Source organism: Metopolophium dirhodum, chromosome 6, assembly GCF_019925205.1.
Source record: "Metopolophium dirhodum isolate CAU chromosome 6, ASM1992520v1, whole genome shotgun sequence".
Classification (NCBI taxonomy): Eukaryota; Metazoa; Arthropoda; class Insecta; order Hemiptera; family Aphididae; genus Metopolophium; species Metopolophium dirhodum.
The window spans coordinates 38662779-38684039 of record NC_083565.1 but is presented as its reverse complement, the minus strand read 5'-3'; the positions used below and the strand labels follow the sequence as shown (position 1 = coordinate 38684039).

The following is a 21261-nucleotide window of genomic DNA, read 5'->3' as shown; positions in this document are numbered from 1 at the left end:
CAGATATAAAAAAACAAAAGGTGGATAAGTGGATGTCGCTCTGCTGTACGGTAGGTTACAAGTGGGTCACTGTAATGGATGGTGTTAAATTTGAATTCAATGATATAATATCATTGTATAAGAAAAACGATTCTGAGCGAAAACGGTCAGTCAGCCTATGATTTTACCAAGTATATTTGATGATATTATTGTGAATAAAGTTATTTATATATAACCTATTTACGTGGAGCCTTGTTTTAAATTTTCAATCCTTAGCCATAAAAGTTAAACATTTTATACATTTTTAACTACAAAATAATAAATTATAAATTTGATAAATGTTGTCAAAATTTGAACTTTAAATGATTATAAAAAAAAATTGTGCCTATGTATTTTTAATATTTTTCAACTGCTATTAGAACGATATATCAGGAGCTTTATATTAAATTTTCACGCTTTTTTACCCAACAAATAAAAATTTATTGATATTTATAGAAAAAAAAACTAAAAAAATTGAAAACTGACAATGTCTGTAAACAGCTCAAAAAGAGTCAAAATATTTTCAACATTTTATGGTGTATAGAAAATGCTAATATAAACATTCAGTGAAATTTTCAAGTATCTACAGTCATTCGTTTTTTAATTACAATAAAATAAGAAAATTGTTACATGAGAAATCGAGTAAATATCAAATGTTGTAAAAATATAAATTTCAGACGCTCATAAAAATTTAATTTAAGTTTCTTCTAGACATTTTTTTTTTTGATAAAGATAGACAAACTTATGAGTAATCTTATATTATATTTTCAAATCTTAAATTTAAAAAGAAAAATTTTTATGAATTCTCATCAAAATAATTTGCTATTTTTCGTGATTTTTCCGTATTTTGTCAAAATTTTAACTTTAAATGCTTATAATTAAAAACTGTGACTAGGGATTTTTAATTTTTTTCATCTGCCTTTGAAACAACAACCTAGGAGCCTTCTATTAAATTTTCAAGCGTTTTTACTCAACAGATAAAATTTTATTGATATTTATAGAAAAAAAAACTAAAAAAATTGAAAACTGACAATGGCCGTAAACAGCTCAAAAAGTGTCAAAATATTTTGTAAATTTTATGGTGTATGGAAAATGCTAATATAAAAATTCAATCAAAATTTCATGTCCCTACGGTCATTTGTTTTAGAGTTACACCAAAAACAAAAATCGATTTTCTCGAAAACAGATTTTGCGTAAAAATTCCCGTTTTTCCTTAACTTTTCTTTTGTTTTTCACGTCGCTTGTGAAAACTACTGGGAAATTTTTACTTTTGACTCCCCAAAGTACCAACTAGATTCACTTTCCTATCAGAAAAGTTACTATTGAAGAAAATCCAAGCACTTTTACTGTCCTAAAAGGTGATGACAGACACAAAAATAAAAATTAAAATTAAAAAAAAAAACACACATCATTGTAGAATCAATACATTCATCGCTTCGCTAGAATCTAAAATAGTATATTAGCAAATCAATTTAACAATTATTTTGGTAACGTGGCATCAGATTTAGTTGCACAAATACAAAAACGTAAAATTGAAAACACCCCCCTTATTATTACACCATCTGAATTAAATAATACAGAAATCCAAAATAAGCCTTCCTTAAATAAATTTGAAACTATAACAACAGAAGAAATATTAAGAGCAATCTCGAAATTAAAAAATGGGTCATCTCCTAGAATTTATAAAACTACAACTGATTTATTAAAAAAATATAATACCATATTTTATATACCCTTATGTCACATTTTTAGCCTAAGTATTTCTCAAAACCTAATACCAGATAACTTTAAAGTAGCCATTATCACACCAATACACAAAAAAGGTCCTACTACATCATATTATAGTAACTTCCGGCCAATCTCAGTAATTTCAAATATAGCAAAAAATATTCGAAAAAAAAAATAAAAAAGAGGTTACTAGACTTTTTAGAATCAAATAATCTATTCTTTAAGCACCAATTTGCGTTCATACCAGGTAAGGGAACTGACTAAGCTATAGCCAATGTAACTAAAACTATGTATACTGCCTTAGAAGAAGGGGAAAAATGCGCTACTATTTATCTCGACTTAACCAAAGCATTCAACACAGTAGATCATAACATACTTTTAAATAAAATGAATAGTATCGGAATATCTGGTTCCGCTCTTTCTCTTTTTACATCCTATCTTAATAATAGAAAACAAATGGTAAAAATTAATGATTCTATCAGTAATGAGTTGTCAATAAAATGTGGAGTCCCGCAAGGAACAACGTTATCTCCTATTTTATTTAATATCCAACTAAATGATATTGATATAAAAACACTTGAATTAAAAAGTCAAGTTATATGCTACACTGATGATACTGCACTAATTTGCATAGCTAATACATGGAACGAAGTTTTTAATAATATTGAGACAGACCTCAAAACCATTGATAACTGGTTAGTTGTTAGGTGTTAACAACTTATTTTTAAATTTTGAAAAATCAGCTACTATACTACATTCTCTCACCAAGCCCACTTTACCGAGCTTCAATTCAATTAAAATCCACGATAATACATGTCAGATTCATGACCTATGCCACTGCAAATCAATCAATATAGTAAAAAATGTTAAATATCTAGGTATTGAAATGTGCTCTGATATGAAGTGGGTAAATAAAATTACATCTGTCTGCAATAAGTTGAAAAAATTAATTTATATAATAAAACAACTTTGTGATATTCTACCACCTAAAGGCATTAGAATATTTTACTTAGCTCTTGTTGAGTCGCAAATCACATATGGTTCAATAGGTTGGGGCGGTGCCTATGATAATATTCTCTCCTTACTTCAAACCTGTCAAAACACAATTATCAAAGTTGCAATCAAAAAAGACCGTAGATATCCAACCGAAAAAATATTTAAAGAGTTTAATGTATTAAATATAAAAAACCTGTACTTTAAAATAAGCATTTTGTATATAAAAAAACACAACATACTGTCCCCTTTGAACCATGGTGTCAATACTAGGTACGCATTAAATAAATACTCCCAATTTTGGCCTAAAAAAACCGGCTGTCGAATGGTATTTGATTTCATAGGGACCCAGATTTTCAATTCAATGCCAACTTATTTAGCAAACATGCCATTGCCATTGTTTAAGAAACATATCACACACTGGTTATTGTGGTTAATGTATGAATGTGACGTCACTAAATATGATTAAAAATATGCCACTCTATTCACACACATATTACCATTCAGAATCTTATGTTACCTATTGCTTCCATGTATATATTTATAATATTTATAATATTAGTATTATTTTCGTCATGAATTATTTTGTACCAATCTACCTATAACTTACTTTATCTGTTTTTGTTTTTGTTTTTACTTTTATTGTACAATTAGGATATTAATTTCAAACACAAATATTGTAGATGTCTGTCAATTATAATTTTTATGCAAATGTGTAATGTATAGTAGATAACCCTGGGGCTCCACACGAGTATGTCTCAGTGAGGCCCAGTAATCTCATAGATTTAAATTTAAATAAAAAAATTAATAAATAAAAAATATAGGTATTATTAATATATTAATAATTAACGCAATATATAGAATATAGATTATTACTTCTTGGTTATTGTGACTTAAATATTTAATATTCTTGAAAAATATATACATTTAAAAGTCAAAATTATTGGTTGGCATCAAAGTATCGAAATTGAATAGTTCTTAACAAAAATGTGAAGTTTAATGGTAAAGTTTTGAATGGTGAACTAAATACGGTTCTATTGAATATTGGACATAACTATAATAGAGAACGAGTAGTATTGGCTAAATTTAGAAAAACTCTACATCAACAAGCAAAAAACGAACGTTTACCACTACATACTATTTACGATGAGGTTTTTGCATTACCAAATTACATGGACACAAATATTTATCTCCGTTTGAGGCACACCAGCAACAAATGGCATGAACTAGAAGTGCTAACAGACCACCAAATCCCGTATCGGTGACTGAATTTCAACAGCAACTAACTAATATTCAATATGCAGAGTTATTAAAAATCCAGGAACAATGTTTTTTTCATGGACGAACTGGTATGACAGAAAAAGAAGGTATTATTTTGGTTTTTGTAACACCTCGAGTTTGAAAGTGAGTTTCACAAGAATCAATAAATGTTTACAAACTTTGTTTGTGAGGTATTAATATAATAACCTATTATCATGTTTATTTCAGCATTTTTAGGACATTTTTATTATTTTTAATATTTTATTGAAATTAATATAATTTTTTTTTTAAAAAACTCATATTTTGTCAGGTGTTTTTTATAGGTAATTTTTATAATTTAATGAGTAAAATTACAAATAATTGACATGTGCAAGATAGTTAAGGTAAAAAAAAATATTTTTCATTATTTTAAACGTATCATAACTTTTATATTATGTACATTTTTAGGAAGCCCAATATGTGTTTAATTGTCTTGAATCTATATATATTCATTTTTCTATGCCAACAAACAACTTTAAATTTAAAGAAATTCAAAAACAACTAGGTTTGAAAAAAATATCCATCACAGCAATAAGTGATACACGTTGGAATTGCAGAGTCAAAAATAAATTTCAACAAATAACCAAACTAATCCTAATTTAAATATAAATTCTGTTTTATGTAATAAAAAGACACCGAACAAATGGGGAAAGAATAAAAAGATTCTAATGAATAATCCTGATAATTTCACTGGGACTGAGGATGTTAGGAATTTTTTTAATTAATATAATAAGATTAACGACATCAATGGTTGAAATGAAAACAAAAAACTAAAATCCCTTTAAATTTTTTTAAAAGGCATAGCCAATACCTTTTTATAAAACTTTGAAGACCAAAAAGAAAATTGGTCATGGAATAAATTAGAGAACATATTTTTAAATGAATTTCAACCCATAGAATATGACACGGTACTAAAAACTAAAATAAAGAAATGTAGACAAAACTCTAATGAATCTACCAGTTTCTTAATTGAGATATTATGCATGCAGGCAGATAAATAGGCACGTGAGTGAAGAAAATATTTGCGGGTATATTTTAAAAGGTTTGAAGGATAACATTTTACAATCAATTTCTATACAGGACAATAATCGTATAAAAAACTTAAATTAGTAATATTTTTAGAACCTTAGAAAATACAAAACTATTTTGTGATGAAAATAATATAAAAAACTTTATGATGCCTAAAATATGTTCAGGCTTGGACAGTAAAAAATGGAAATACATTTCCAATATGATCAAATTTATATTTCAAAATACTTTTATAAAAATTAGAATACTATCATTACCCAGAGAAAAAGGAATTAACTTTTTTGAAAACTATGAAAATATAAATCTTATTAAAGACAACAATAGTGAAAATTCAATGATTGAAACTAATAAATTAAAAGACAAATATTTAGATAACATTAACAATGAACCAATTGTATAAAATTATAATATAAATATACAGCCAAAAAATAAAATAATAATAATTCCCACATTCCACGATTCCATGCGCCACTATCAGTTACAATTATATATCTAGACATGTAGAACAGCTTTTTCCAACAAAATTATAGCCTCTAAGATTAATTTTTGTAATATTTCAGTGTTAGCAGCTCCTTTACTCAGAAAAGGTCCTATTGATTGAACTCACGGGCCTTAAAATGGTTAGAACATGAATACTAAAGAATGATCACCTATCTGATTGAATTGTTTTACTAGAGTATATGAACCAAGTTCAACTAGCCCATCTACTTTCAATATTGATTTGTTGAAAGAAATGGCTGATGATCATGCATTATAACAAGATGATTCAAACATAGCATACAAGGCCGGACTTTTAATTTTCATAATGATACATTGATAAATATAATCATTAGAATATCTCATGCCACAGGGAGACTTTGTTAAACATTGTAGGTAGATTTTCAATAGATTTGTTTAAGTCTTGTTTGTTGCATTTTTGAAATTTTTTATTAAATGATTAACTTGAGATTTTAATGTTGTTACCTAATAGTAAAAAAAAATTAGATATTACTATATTAGTATTCTTTACATTTTAGCTGAACAAATTTATAATACATTTATGATTCTTAACGGATCAATAAATGTATTGATTTTTCAATGATGTGGTTTTTTTTTATTATTATTTGTGTCTGAGGACATGAAAAATAGTAGAAAACTGAAAAATGCTTAGGTTTTTAACTTTGAGGGTGGTTTCTGATAGTTAACTGGTCGTAGATAGTGGATAAAAATTGAATTTATACTTTTGAGTGGTAACAAGTATATTTACTGAAAAATAACAATTCTAAACACTTTTTTATTTAACAATGTCAATAAAACAATGCAAAAAATAAAATATTACTTTTTTAGTTAGATTTTGAGTTTTTTTAATAGTGTATTTTTGTTTTTGTCTTTGGCGACGCTTGATTACAATTACTTTTCAAAATAAGATCATTTGTACAAGTTATCTGTGTTCCCTTTATATAACTGATACATTTAGATGACCTCTTTAAATTATTTTCATGATTAAATCCTGGACATGTATTCAACTGATCAACTTCAATTAATAACTGTTCAACATCTTTCCTGTTAGTTATTTCTCTACCTAATTGAATCAATATTAATAATTTACATATAATATTACAAGCCTGTAAAGTACTCACTTTGTTTTATATAAACATATATTAAATACATTATTAGATGAATAATTCAATTATTTACCTGAGGGATAGTTGAAGTAAAGCGTACAATTTTATCATTGCACAATTTTTTTTATAAGTATTGAAGTTCCAATTTTTACAAAATGTATCAAAATTACTATTGAAAATTTAAAACAAAGTTCCATGTAAATAGTTAAATTTGTACCAAAAAGTCTAAAAATATTCATTAACATAGTTTTTGTTTTTATAGTTATTTTAAGTTCAAATTTAGACAAAATTACTTAGTAAATAACCAAAAATAAAGATTTTAGTAATTTTTTTGAAATTTGATAATTAGTATTAACAATAAAATTATTAATAACAATATAAATATAATATAAAATATCCTAGACTGACAGTCTTCGCTCAGAATCATTTTTTCAATTCCAATGATATTATATCATTGTATTCAAATTTAATACCATCCATTAAAGTGACCCACTTGGCCACTTGAAATCTATACTGTACAGCAGAGCGACATCAACTTACCAGCTTTTTTTTTATTTTGCTCATAAGTTAAATCATTTTAGGATTTAAGACACTCTATGAAAATTGGAAAACCCGGTGCCCATGATATACACATTTGTTTAATCTTTAGCTTTTTATTATATAAATAATATTAGTTAGCAGAGCTATAAAGTATTTGAATATTGCCTGTTTATCTATTTTATGACTTTATTTAGAGTATTTTGCTAAAATGTAATTAATTAAAAAAATAATATATATATATTTGTCTTAATGCCTTTGCAAATGTGTTAAATTAATTTTATGCCAGGTTACATGAATTGATTAATTCAATGGGCCGATCATAGGCTACTAAATTATGTTTATGGGGCCATTGGCTCATTATTGATTCATAAATGTTTAGTGTTTGTTCATGCAAACCGTTATTAGTTTTTACTTTTCAGTTGGTATAGAAAACCATATACCACTGCGTTGTCCATCTGCAATCTGGTGAAATAAATTTGTTAAGAGGTTATTATTATCTCTGAGAAACAACATTATCAATTATATATATTATTGCAATTATATTATAATAAATCAATAGTATTACTTTTTTGTACCCAAATATGTTTTAAAAGTTTTCTTTAAAATCCTGTATATTAAAATACAAACAATTAAATGCAAATTATAATAATTTTAAGCACATACCTCTACCTACTCCTAAAAAATTACTTACCTATTTACAACTTTTTTTAACACAACATTTCTTATTATTGGCAGTTTGCGTTTATTAGTACTTTTAGACAAATATTTTGGTAGGTTGAGAAATATACATGGAACAGCGTGTAGTAAACCCAAAAGCCATTATACTATTTTAAATAAAATAAGTAAAATAATAAATTATACATAGTATAATGTATGAGTAGAAAAGTAGGTATTAATATAATCCTAAATAACAGGAAACATAGAGCAAAGGTGAAAACAACAAGTTGTTTTACCGAGTCACAAAATAGTGCAATTCAACAATATTAGGGATGTATTAATACCCACAGCTATAATACGATATTAAACAATATCACGTAGAATAAATTATACATTTAGTAATTTAGTATAATTTATAATGGGTAATGAAGGTAGTAATATGCAATGTAAAATAGGCCTAAATAACAGGAAGCGTGGATCAGAGGTGAAAACAACAAGTTGTTTTACCTACTCCCATCATAATGCAATTTGACATTACTAGGGAAGTAATATTAGAATATAGATATCACGCCACCAATACGTCATTGTTAGAACCCGCATAAATACGGGTAGAGCACCTACTATTACTTAGAAGATAGTCAGCCCTCGTCGTAGGTCTATCAAGCTTACGACAGTGCTTATAGTTATTTTGTAATTCAAACTTGTAATAATAAAGTGTTATGTAATTGTCATATTTAAAAAGTCTAAAAAGTGTTATTAATTATTTACCTATCTTTCTCAACCACGACTCAAGACGACAACGAACGTGCTACGTCGTTTAAATAATTATTGTATTAGTGTTCAACGTGTCCTTCACGGCGATCACTACAAGCGGTATAAGTTAATGTAGATCTGTCTCTTTTAAGCAATGATTTTACCCCATCTGGACCAGTTACATCAAAACATTTGATTACATCATTTTGTGAAAAATACGATCAGTTTTTTTTAATGGACGATCTGCTCTTGAAATACATTTGTTCCATTCACCAAATAAATCCTATACCTTCAAATTAACAAGTGAAGTCAACTACTATACCTACATTAAGAAAATAATTACATATTTAAAATTACTAATTACCTCATTTTTTTGGATCGTAAGCAAAGTTGGATATTTTAAATTAGGAGTAGAAGCTATATATGTTCCCTCCTATGTTTCTAATTTCCCACATCACAGCCAGGTACAAAATATTTATTGCTCTAACTCAATTTTATTGCAGTAACATAACTTAATAAAATAAAGAACGAAATATTTTCAATATGATATTGTGATAAAGACTGTGGTAGTATAGTACAAATTGCCGGACACAAGCAAACAACTCATAAATGATAAAAATCAGACACCAACTACCAACAGCGCACCCTAGCGGGTCAATCTCATCTGTGATCTGTAGTGAAAAATGCGTACCCCTCCGCATAGGCTGGATGGTGTTAGTTTATTCACCTTATAAATCCACCTTTGATAATAGTATAATAAATTATATAGTTAAAGATATTATCATAGATAATTAAAGAATGGATTGGCCATTCCTATATTCACGATGCAGAGAAGAGAAGGTGATAACACTCGGCTTGGCCATTTGGTTATTTTGATTACTTTTTTTAGTAGTATTGCAGAGTAGGGGTCGAGATAATATATTTTTAAAAATGGCTGGTTTCCTGCCATTTAATTGTGACGTCACCACAGATAATACTCTGTATGTTTTTATCGCACACTCAACCACGCTTAGCGCTGTACGATAATATTGTTATAGTAACTCGTAACTCGTCCAGTTCATCTTAGGATCTGCGACCGTTACAATTTCACAAAATCAGGGGTCCAAAATCTATATTGTAATGAAAAATCGATTGTAACATGTAATGCGTAATACAAACATAAAAGTTAAATGTTAATATGAAATATGATTTAAATATTTTATATTTAACTTGAAATATATTTATCATGACAAATCAAATTTATTGGTTATTTTATTATGATATTTATTATTTAGTAATTATTAAGTATTAATGAATAAAAATTGGTTATTTTCAAATTATATACTAGCTGATTTACTCGGCGTTGCCCGGAAAAAAATGCTCATTGTTCTCCATGGCTCAACTCCTTTTGGGTGTAATGCGCTGTGGAAGCAATGTATTTTTAAGTGTAAATGATACTATATCTTAATAGCTATTCCGCCAGACATTGTCCGTGAGATTCGCAGCAGTATATTATCAGGTAGGCAATCTACCTGCGGTAGATCGCGGACCCCAAGTGGTTTTTTACGTAAGTGGATAACTTAATTCTAAAGTATCAAAGTTATACCAAATTTGTCGTTTTTATTTTATTCAACTTATGGGGGATTAATAATATAATCAATTAATATAAAATCCTAACCTAACCTAACCATACTAAAATCCGAGTGGCTACACTGATTTTTAAATATGTTGGTAACCCATTACCTGTGGCGTCAGTCAGGGGTCAAGATAAACTGGACCGTCCAGTTATATTGATTATTTTAAATGTTTATTCATCTTTTCATTATGAAAAAAACGTGTTTAAAAACTCATTAAAACGTTAGAGTCATTATAATTAATTTTAATTATAAACGTAATTTTGAGTTACTGCTCTGTTCCTTTTGTTTCATATACAAACACAAGACAAGTGTAAGTACACGTATATTGTTAAATGTGCAAGAGTCCAAAAAATTGAGAAGAAACTGGTTTAAAGTGGCCATACGTGACAAGAAATATACTTCTGATAAATCACACTTATATTGCTGTGAAGATCATTTTGAAGTTAGTAAGTTATAAAGTACTTATATGTTATTATTTCTATAAAGATTAAAACAATGTGTTTAGTCAATTTTTAGTATCTTCTATCTAGGTTATATTTATTTTGTAATATTAATTTTAGTCTTAAAAAAAATTACGTATATTTTACGTGTAAACAAAGTACAAACTACAAACCATTAATTATTATTGTTAAGCATTGGTTATCAATTAAATTACATTATAGTACACGAGTGTATTTTAAAATGTAGGTAGGGCAGTTGTACGGGGTTAATGTTAACCGATAATGTCAACACTGTCGTATATTTATACGCCGTTTATGGAAATAATATCGTATTATAAGTGCACTATTAACAGCCACACGGCATTGACACCTGTGGCTCATCGCAAAGTCTTGCAAACACGGTGGCGGCGGTGGCAACCTTAGCGCCTGTCCTGTCCGCAGACAGCGAACATTCTCGAACATAACTGCGCGCAGCTATTATACTATACGTATTACTTGTGTGTTGCTAAACACGGAATTAACTTAACAATAAATAATCGTTTGGCCATTTTTTTTGTACTGTTTTTATGCACAATGCACGTAATATATGTTGTATTTTATATCTACCACCACTATAATACATATAGGTACTATATCAACGTATTAGTATCATAGTATCTTAGTTTTGGTGATACCGTGTGAAAATATATTATAATATATTTCTAACTGTTTGCACACAGGTATTAAACAAATTATTGTAATATATAATAAAGGTATAATATTTTGTTCACTTGCCTTTTATAAAATATGTTTTTATTACACTATAGGCTATTCATAATGGTCAAACGCTGTGCCATGTGCGGTAACGTTGATGCTGATGTCAGAGTTTCAACACACAAGTAGGTATTTACAATTTCACTATGCATGTATTTACATACCTACCATTATTATATTGTTACATAATATTATTCATATTTAGATTCCCATTGGATGCTGCACGCAGGCAACTGTGGGTGCGTTTCGTGGAGACCAACGGGTTTGCTGTTCGTCGTAGATCTCAACTCTGTTCGAGGCATTTCATTCCTCACGTTGACTTCGCAGTGAGAAATGCCTTCTGCTGCCGCCGCCGCCTGACCAACATAGCAGTACCGTCAATAGTGAGTTTATTATGAAATATAATATCATTTAGTTTTAATAATTAAAATGTTACAATTATTGCAAAGTACAACAAAAGTGACAGTTATAGTGGCGTTATATTTTGGATGTCATTTACTCTTAAGTCTTAGCCCTGTAAACTTTAAAATAGGTTGTAACTTAGTGTGTTTTACATAGGTCATGACATAAATACTACACTTCACAATATATTTCAATACTTATACACTGAGTTCAAACCTATTTATAGAGTACAATGCTTATTAATTGACTTCACCAAATACAAATATTATCAATTGCACACTCTTCATATTATAGGTGCACAAGGTTTTTGTTGTACCTATTTGTTTTGTTTATTATAGAGTTAAGGATTTTATTTTATATGATACTTTGATAGGTATACTTAAGACCTGTACCCTAAACAATAGTTACATTTCATAATATTCAATACACTGTTTTTTATAATTTATAATTTGTATACATTACGTTCATGGTTACAAGACTTACTTTGTTATAAATATTTTATAATATTTATAATATTTCAACACGGTTTTAAATACCTTCTTGGCTTCTTATATGCCTAATATTATTCATGGGTGAACTGTAATGTTGAAATACATTCAATAGAGTACAATATACTTTCTACAGGCATAACTGTCTAATCTTATTGGAAATTTGTGTTTCAACCAAATAAAAATGTATGGTGTAACATTCGTGTATTAACACTACACGTATTAACACTACACGTCAGCTATATCAAAAACACTGGATGACTATTCCGTTGATAAGTTGTATATCTAATAACACAATTCTTTAAGATACTGACCCTACTCCACACTTAACCTTGCTCATTATTGATTCATTTTAAACTTAAGGTTAATCTTAAATTTCCCTCCCTTGATTGTATAGATGGTAATTAACAAAGATGATGTACACGATGGCGCAGAAATCGTCGATGAGGTTGAGATCGTTGAGGTACAGATGGACCAAGTCCTGATGGATGACGGTTATATCGAGGTGATTGAAGTTCAAATGAACGACGAGAGCGTGGAAATTATCGAAGTTCAGATGGACGATGTCGAGGTAGTTCCAGGCCAAGTGGAGATGGTGGCCCAGGATATGGAAAGAAGATGGAAGAAGATGGAACTTGATATCGACTTTATACTCCAAGGCGTCGATGAAGAGGTCAGTGAATATTTCTTCATATTAAATCTGTTTGTTACAATTTTGTAATTTCAAAAACAGTTTGAGCCAATTCTCCTGGGTGTTTCGGTCGAACAGCCTAGAGGTTGTGCACAAATGTTCGACCGTCTGGCAACACCAACTCCCGAAACAGCTAACTAAATCAATAATATCTGCTATATAGCTTATTAACTTCAGATAAATATATTTTATATTCTAGAAATTTTTTATTAACAATAAATATAAAATATACTTATTACTAATATTAAATATCATTTTTAACGTACCTATGATTTATAACTACTATTAATGCATGACCGTATTAAGAGAACACCACACCCGCATGTGTTGTCACCGTCTTACAAACGCGTAACATATCAAATTTATGCTCAGAAATTCACGTTTTACGCCGTTAGCTTAAAAATTAGAGTGAATCAACTTATTATAAAACTTAATCGTAAGAACATTATCTGTGTTTTCTTAGAAGTTTTTATTTGTGATAATACAGTTTTTAAATGAGTTATGAGCATTTTTATTTTACAATTATTATTCATGCTATAACTCACTTAAAAACTAAATTATCTTAATTGTTTTTATTTTATTAGATTGAATTAATTTTGGTTTCAGTTACATCAACTCGCGGTACCTCAGCCCGCCTGAAGCCATTTGGAGGTTACTTTCGTATGACATATACAACCGAAGTCACACGATAATAAGACTTCCGGCCCACCTGGAAGATCATCAGACCGTGTACTTTGCTGAAGCCCTATGCATTTGAAGTATGTAATACTCACTTGCACAGGCGCCGTAGTCGTACAGTGCGTATACGGTGTGTGTGTGTGTGTACTGTCAAAGTTAAATAGTCCAGTTGTACGTTATTGTATATTATACTTATACATAATCATTTTGTCGTGTTATTATTCATTTATACTAATAAATAAATACTAAAGTTATTAGTCCGTCAAGCGTCACTTTCAACAGGTTATGGGCCCGGAACACAAATGCCTAGGACACACAGTCTAGTGGATTCATGATCGAAGTAGTTCTATATTTGTACTAACGCAGAAAACTACAACCAGTCGGAGATACCTTGGATTTCGTGGGGGGGGGGGGGGGGATGAAATATATTATAATAATAGGTACACTAGGGTGGCCCTTAAAAATAAATATTTAAATTTTCTTTGTGGCACTCACCTATTTTTTGTAAATACCCAATTTAATATTAACTTCAAAATTTGAAATCAATCGTCCAATTTTAAGACGTGCCCCCGAGAACTTGAAGTTTGGTAGTTTTGTAATTATTTTTACAAAAATGACTAAACATTGGGTTATACATTTTTTTCAACCAAAGAATATTAAATATTAATTATTTAATGTAGTAAGTTTTATGATGATTTTAAAAAAGTTACTTTTGATATTATTATATAATTTATTATCGGCATAGTTGCAATTTTAATAATTTTATGCAAAAAATAAGTAAAAGCTCTAAAAATCTAGCTAAACCGTTTTTTTTTATTGTTTTTTACTTATGTCTGTTGACACCTGGGGTTCGTAGAACGATTGGTTTCGATGATTTGGGTGTGAAATAACTAAAAAACGCGGTTGATATCGAAAAAAGGTATATTATTTTTATTTATTGTTTGAAAAGAATTATTTTGGAAAATTGACATACTGCAGTTAATATTTAATTATGTATTAACAAAAATTGGGTGAGTGCCACAAGTTGTACAATAAAAAAAAAAAAATTACAAGAATAAGTTAAGGGCCACCCTAATGTACACCCATAAATACGTACTTAATATACATTTTTAAAATCCCCTATCTTTTTGAAGTTAGTCTGGATCAAGGCAAAATAAGAATTAACACAAATTGTATAGTACCTAATAGCATTTATTATAAATTCATACAAACGCCAATCCAGTGTATAATACGATAAATAAAAAAAAAAGGTGGGTAAGTGGATGTCAATCTGCTGGCAGTAGGTTACAAGTAGGTCATTGTAATGGATGGTGTTAAATTTGAATTCAATGATATAATATCATTGTACAAGAAAAACGATTCTGAGCGAAAACGGTCAGTCAGCCTATGATATTGCCAAGTATATTTGATGATATTATTGTGAATAAAGTAATTTATATATAACCTATTTACGGGGAAAATTGTTTTAAATTTTCAATCCTTAGCCATAAAAGTTAAACATTTTATACATTTTTAACTACAAAATAATTAATAAATTATAAATTTGATAAATGTTGTCAAAATTTGAACTTTAAATCCTTATAAAAAAAAATTGTGCCTATGTAGTTTTCATATTTTTCAACTGCAATTAGAACGATATATCAGGAGCCTTATATTAAATTTTCACCAAACAAATAACATTTTATTGATATTTATAGAAAAAAAAACTAAAAAAAATTGAAAACTGACAATGTCCGTAAACGGCTCAAAATGAATCAAAATATTTTCAAAATTTGATGGTGTATAGAAAATGCTAATATAGTGGGTCACTGTAATGGATGGTGCTTAATTTGATTTCAATCATAATATAATATCGTTGTATATAAGAAAACTAAAAAACAATTCGGAGCGGAAACGGATTGTTATAGCAAAATATATTAATATTTATTTTTAATTAAAATGGTAGCCGGTAAATTGAATTAATATTATTTTTGGATATAATAATATACTCTAGAAATTGCATGTATCCACGAATAGTATTTTTACACAAAACTAAATCGTTCTTCTTCGATTAAATATCTAATTTTCGTCTAATTTTGTCCAAATTTAAACATAAAATAACTATAAAAAAATGTATTTTTTGTTTATAGAATAACCTATTTACGTGGAATCTTGTTTTACATTTCTTTCAATTCTTAGCTATAAAAGTTGAATATTTTATAAATTTTAAATACAAATTCATTTTAAAATTTAAAATTTAAAATTTAAATTTGATAAATGATGTTGAAATTTGAATTTTAAATGCTTATAAAAAAGATGTGCTTTTATATTTTTAATATGTATCAACAGCTATTGTAACAATATATAAGGTGCCTTGTATTAAATTTTTCACCGAATAAAATTGTATTGACATTTATAGAAAACAAAACCAAAAAGTTTTGGTTTGTCAGTGTGGATATTTTATATTATATTTATATTGTTATTACTATTATTAATACGATAGCGGGTAAGATGAATTAATATTATAAAAGGAATTGATAAAATAAACATATGATATGAATGTCAAGTGGCAATGGTTAATTGTTTTTGAATTACAACAATATAAGAAAATCGCTACTTGAGAAATCGAGTGAATATCCAATGTTATACAAATCTCAACTTCAACGCTCATAAAAATTGAATTTGATTTTCTTATAGACTTTTTTTGTGGATATAGGTAGATAACCTTATAAGGAATCTTGTATTATATTGTTTGTCATGCCTGCACCGAAAGTTTGGTTTTCAATGACGGTTGAAGCGTTGGAAAGCGACATTTTTCCTCCAGCGGGCGGTAAAGTGGAATTCCCCTTAAGTACCGGGCGGTAAAGTGGAAATCCCCAAAAGTACCGGGCGGTAAAGTGGAAATCCCAAAAAGTACTAGAAATGTAATACAACATTCCTCATAAGTTTGTCTACCTTTATCAAAAAAAAATGTCTAAAAGAAAGTCAAATTAAATTTTTATGAGCGTTTGAAGTTTTCATATTGGATATTTACTTGTTTTCTCATGTAGCGTGATTTTCTTTATTTATTTTAATTCAAAAACAAATAACCGTAGACACTTGAAATTTATATCATGTGTTTATTTTATCAATTCCTATACCTGATAAAATTATCAAAATATTTTGACTTGTTTTGACTTGCTTACGGAAAATTTCAAATTTAAATTTTTTTATTTTTTTTCTATAAATATCAATACAATTTTATTTGTTAGGCAAAAAAATGTCAACATTTAATACAAGGTTCCTGATATATTACTTACGTAGCAGTTACAAAATATTAAAAATAAATAGGCACATTTTTTTATAGTCATTTAAAATTCAAATTTTGATAACATTAATTTTGTCAAATTTTAAATTTTAAGATGTTTTTATAGTTTAAAATTTCTAAAATGTTCAACTTTTAAAGCTAAGAATTGAAAACTTACAACAATGTACCACGTAAGTAGGTTATTCTGTAACCAAAAAATCACAAAAATATAAAACAGTTTTTCTTTATAATTATTTTACTTTCAAATTTTGAGGAAGTTACATATTATATAACTGAAATTAAAGATCTTAATTATTTTGTTGTAATTTTATAATATTTATTCAACTTACCGGCTACCGTATTAATAATAAGTAATAACAATATAAATATAATATAAAATATCCACTCTTACAAACTGTCACCTCTCAGAATCGTTTTTCGTATAAAATTATATTATATAATACTAGCTGATCCCGTGCACTTCGTTGCCCATTAAGTGTACCAACTCTCTGTGACTCAAACTTTGTTCAATTTGTTATTTGATATTCGGTGTATGGTTTCAAAATTATTAATCTTAAATTTTCCGTTGCCCAGAATAAAAATACTAATTCACAGCAGTTTATTATCAGGTAGGCAGTCTACTTGCGGTAGACCGCGGACCCCGTGATGTTTGTACGTAACTTTATAATTTAACTCTAAAGTATCAAAGTTATACCAAGTATGTAACTGATCTCCTCCTAAACGGCTGGACTAATTGTGAATACCGAGTTAATACAATGTTGCGCCACTGTTGTATTTTTTACATCCAGATTTCCTACCTTTCTGGTGGATTTTCCTAAAATTTTATTTCGTAAAAACCTTCTCCTGATAATTACGAACATCTTAAAAAAAATTTGAGACTAATCTGTCCAGTCGTTCTCAATTGATGAGTTGTTATACATTTTTGTCTCCATTTTTATATATATAGATAATTTAATTCAAATTTAATACCATCCATCATACTGTTCACACACAGAGTCACGGCGAAGATAACGCACACCACTGCACTCCCGTCCACCTCACGCTTATCGTACTTTTTATATTTGACTGTAATTAAAATTAACATTATTATTAGTACGCCCTTTTCTAATTGTATAATTATTATTTATGCGTCTATCGGCGATTGGACTTTTGCGGTTTCGGGTTTCTGTCACAGAACACGGCACCGGTAACTCGCCAGTCCGTCACAGAACACGAGACCGGCTGAAATAATCACCGATAGACAGCATATAAAAGGCCGCACGACCAACGCCAATGCACCAGTCTTTTACCTGATCTGTAGCAAGACCCACCCGGGCAGACTTGCGCATTTCAGATAGAAACCTCAACACCCGAATCTATCGGACGGTATTTATATCGGTCAATAGTGCAATAGTCAGAGTATTCCGGCATTGCACTGATCATATATCTGCCGCAGTTCATGGGGCAATAGTCGGAGTATTTTGGCATTGCACCGACTGTCATACCGTTCGGTAGATTCCAAATCCCCCGTCGTGCGCGCTTTTACCTCGTACCTCGATCGTCAGTAAAAACCAGTGTCTTTTTATTTTTGTTAATAAAGTATAAAATTCGTCAGTATGACATACAAATCTCGTAGTGTTCTTTCGTTCTATAACTAATTGCTACAAATCTTTCCAAAACTCTACATATTTACTGGTCCTTCGAGCCGGATGAGAAAAGACAAACCGTGACCTTGTCATATTGTCCATCATCATCCACAACAGAAAAGTCACTCAAGTCACTATCATATCATCAGCGGTTCTTGACTACTGGTGTCATTTTAACTATTGAAGTTAAACGCTACACAAACCATGACGCTTCCCGCCTCCGCTGCATACGTTGAATCAAAGGCCCGTGTAATCCGAGCTATAGACAGAATCACTGCAATGGTTATCGCGGCCGGTGAGTTTAAGGCTGATTCAAAAAATATTGCAAAACGGGCAAAAATTGAGCAGATGCTTCGAGAACTCAACAATATCCAATGGAAGGTTGAAGAGGACATCCAGTACATGGAAAACGCGGTCAGTCTAGGGAAAGCTCCAACTGATGTCGTGGATACGTCCAGTAGCCGTCAACTCTCTGCCACTTTCGAAAATCTGTACTACGAACTTGCTGCCTTTGCAGATGAGCAGAAAATCTCACTGACACCTGTCCTGGATCAATCTCTCTCAGCAACCTTAATCCAAACCATCAATAATGTATCAACTAACGCATCCCATTACCAACTGCCGAAACGAACGTTTCCGATCTTCTCTGGCATCATTACTGAGTGGCAAGGATTCGACGACCTGTTAAATTCCATTATGTCACATTCCCCGGACCTTCCAGACGTAGAAAGATTTGAGTTTCTAAAAACGTCTCTTGAAGGTGAAGCGAAGACAGTCATAAACCATCTCCCGTTAACGTCCGCAAATTACCACAGTGCGTGGGAAATATTGCGAGCTCGATACGGGAACAAGAGGGACTTGGCAAGAATCCACATTCAAGCTCTTCTCGCCCCACACAAAGTTCTATCTACTGATGCCTGCTCAATCAAATCACTGATCAATGCGATACTTGAACACACCGCAGCATTGGACAATCTGAGCCTCACGACTCGTCAGTGGAACCCATTGTTAGTTCACATATTTGAGCAATATCTTGACTATGAACTTAGGGCTCGTTGAGAGCTGATCCTTGGTGACAGGCACCAACCGCAGTTGACTGAGTTCGTCGAATTTCTACGTTGTCACGTGCGGGCAGCCGAAGCACGAGCAGGACACTACGCTACGGTCAGTCCAGGTATAGCTGAATCATCAAGAGTCAAATCTAAACCATCGCCGTCGAGAGGAGCTCGTCCAACAGAGTCATCTAAAGTTCTCGTGGCAGCCACCAAATCCACGTCGAGCCCAACCACTTGCAGCCCACTATGTAAGGAAGCCCATTCAGTTCGAAAGTGCGCAGTCTTCGAGAGCCAAAACCCAAGTGAACGATTCCAAACGGCAAAGAAGCTTCAATTATGCATCAATTGTTTGGGATCTGGACATACATCGTCGGCATGTCCATCAAAGTATACATGCCAAGCATGTAAGAAACAGCATCATACACTTCTGCATTTCCCGGATGATGTAACCACGGGTGACCATGTTCCTTCAGCAGCTACGATGTTCACTGCCACTCAAAGAACTCAGCCAATCCTACTGCCAACATTACTCATCAGTGTCGCATCTTTCGACCACCAGAAACATACTCTACGAGCACTATTGGATACGGGATCTCAGGTCAGTTTTATCACGAAGCAGTGTGCAGATCGCCTATCATTGACCCGCCGACGTTGTACCACAAAAATCAGCGTGTTCTCAGTCACACTGGTTAACGTGGTGTCCGGCATGACCACAATCACAATGTCACCAGTAAACCAGTCTGAACCATCCATTCCTGTTGATGTTCTTATTGTACCGAAGATCACAGATGTCACACCTCAAGAAACTATTCAAGCAACATCGTGGCCTCACATAAATCAACTGGATCTGGCAGATCCAACCTTCCACACTCCAGGACAAGTTGATATCCTACTCGGCGCAGACGTCGGACCAGCTATATTCACCGGTGACCGCATTGCTGGTCATTGACATAATCCAACGGTCTTTGGCACAGTATTTGGATGGGTTTTGATGGGACCAGCTGCTGCAATGACACCCAAGTCAGTCACGTCAATGTTAGTCACCTCTGAGTCGACACTTGAACAGTCCCTGTCAAAATTCTGGGAGTTGGAGGAGCCACCCCATATACACCATTTGAGCCCAGATGAAATCCACGCAGAAAGAATATTCAAATGCTCGGTGAAATGTCTGGCCTCTGGTCGATTTAGCATTGCGCTACCATTGAAACATCCTCGCCCAATCCTCGGAGATTCTCGCAGCATGGCTCAAACGCGATTTCGGTACTTGGAACGCCGATTGTCGCAAAATGAAGAGCTTTCCCTACAATATAAGGAGTTCATGAGAGATTACCTTGTGAGTCAACATATGCAGGTAGTCCCGACGAATCTAAGAATGACTCCATATTGCTACTACATCCCACACCACTGCATCATGCGTACTGAGAGTTAGACAACTAAACTCCGAGTCGTCTTTGATGCATCTGCTGTGACCACCACGGGACAATCACTCAATACCAACTTATACACAGGTCGCAAGCTTCAACAGGACTTACCACGTATTCTGATCCGTGCCCGAGTACACAAGGTTCTGTTTACAGCTGACATCGAGCAAATGTAAAGACAAATT

General features: G+C 30.9%; 1 protein-coding gene across 1 annotated transcript; it reads left to right on the top strand.

Moving 5' to 3' along the window:
• Positions 1-18804: 18804 nt before the first annotated feature.
• Positions 18805-20604, top strand: LOC132947803 (uncharacterized). The gene is made up of 2 exons (XM_061018034.1): positions 18805-19607; positions 19680-20604. Exons 1-2 carry the CDS (start codon positions 18805-18807, stop codon positions 20602-20604), a joined length of 1728 nt encoding a protein of 575 aa, XP_060874017.1.
• Positions 20605-21261: the final 657 nt, after the last annotated feature.

Bases quoted from the DNA above. Each gene is read 5' to 3' on its own strand.
- LOC132947803 (XM_061018034.1), top strand. From the start codon at position 18,805: ATGACGCTTCCCGCCTCCGCTGCATACGTTGAATCAAAGGCCCGTGTA. The intron at 19,608-19,679 runs GTTAGTTCACAT...CCTTGGTGACAG, and splicing joins ACTCGTCAGTGGAACCCATT to GCACCAACCGCAGTTGACTG.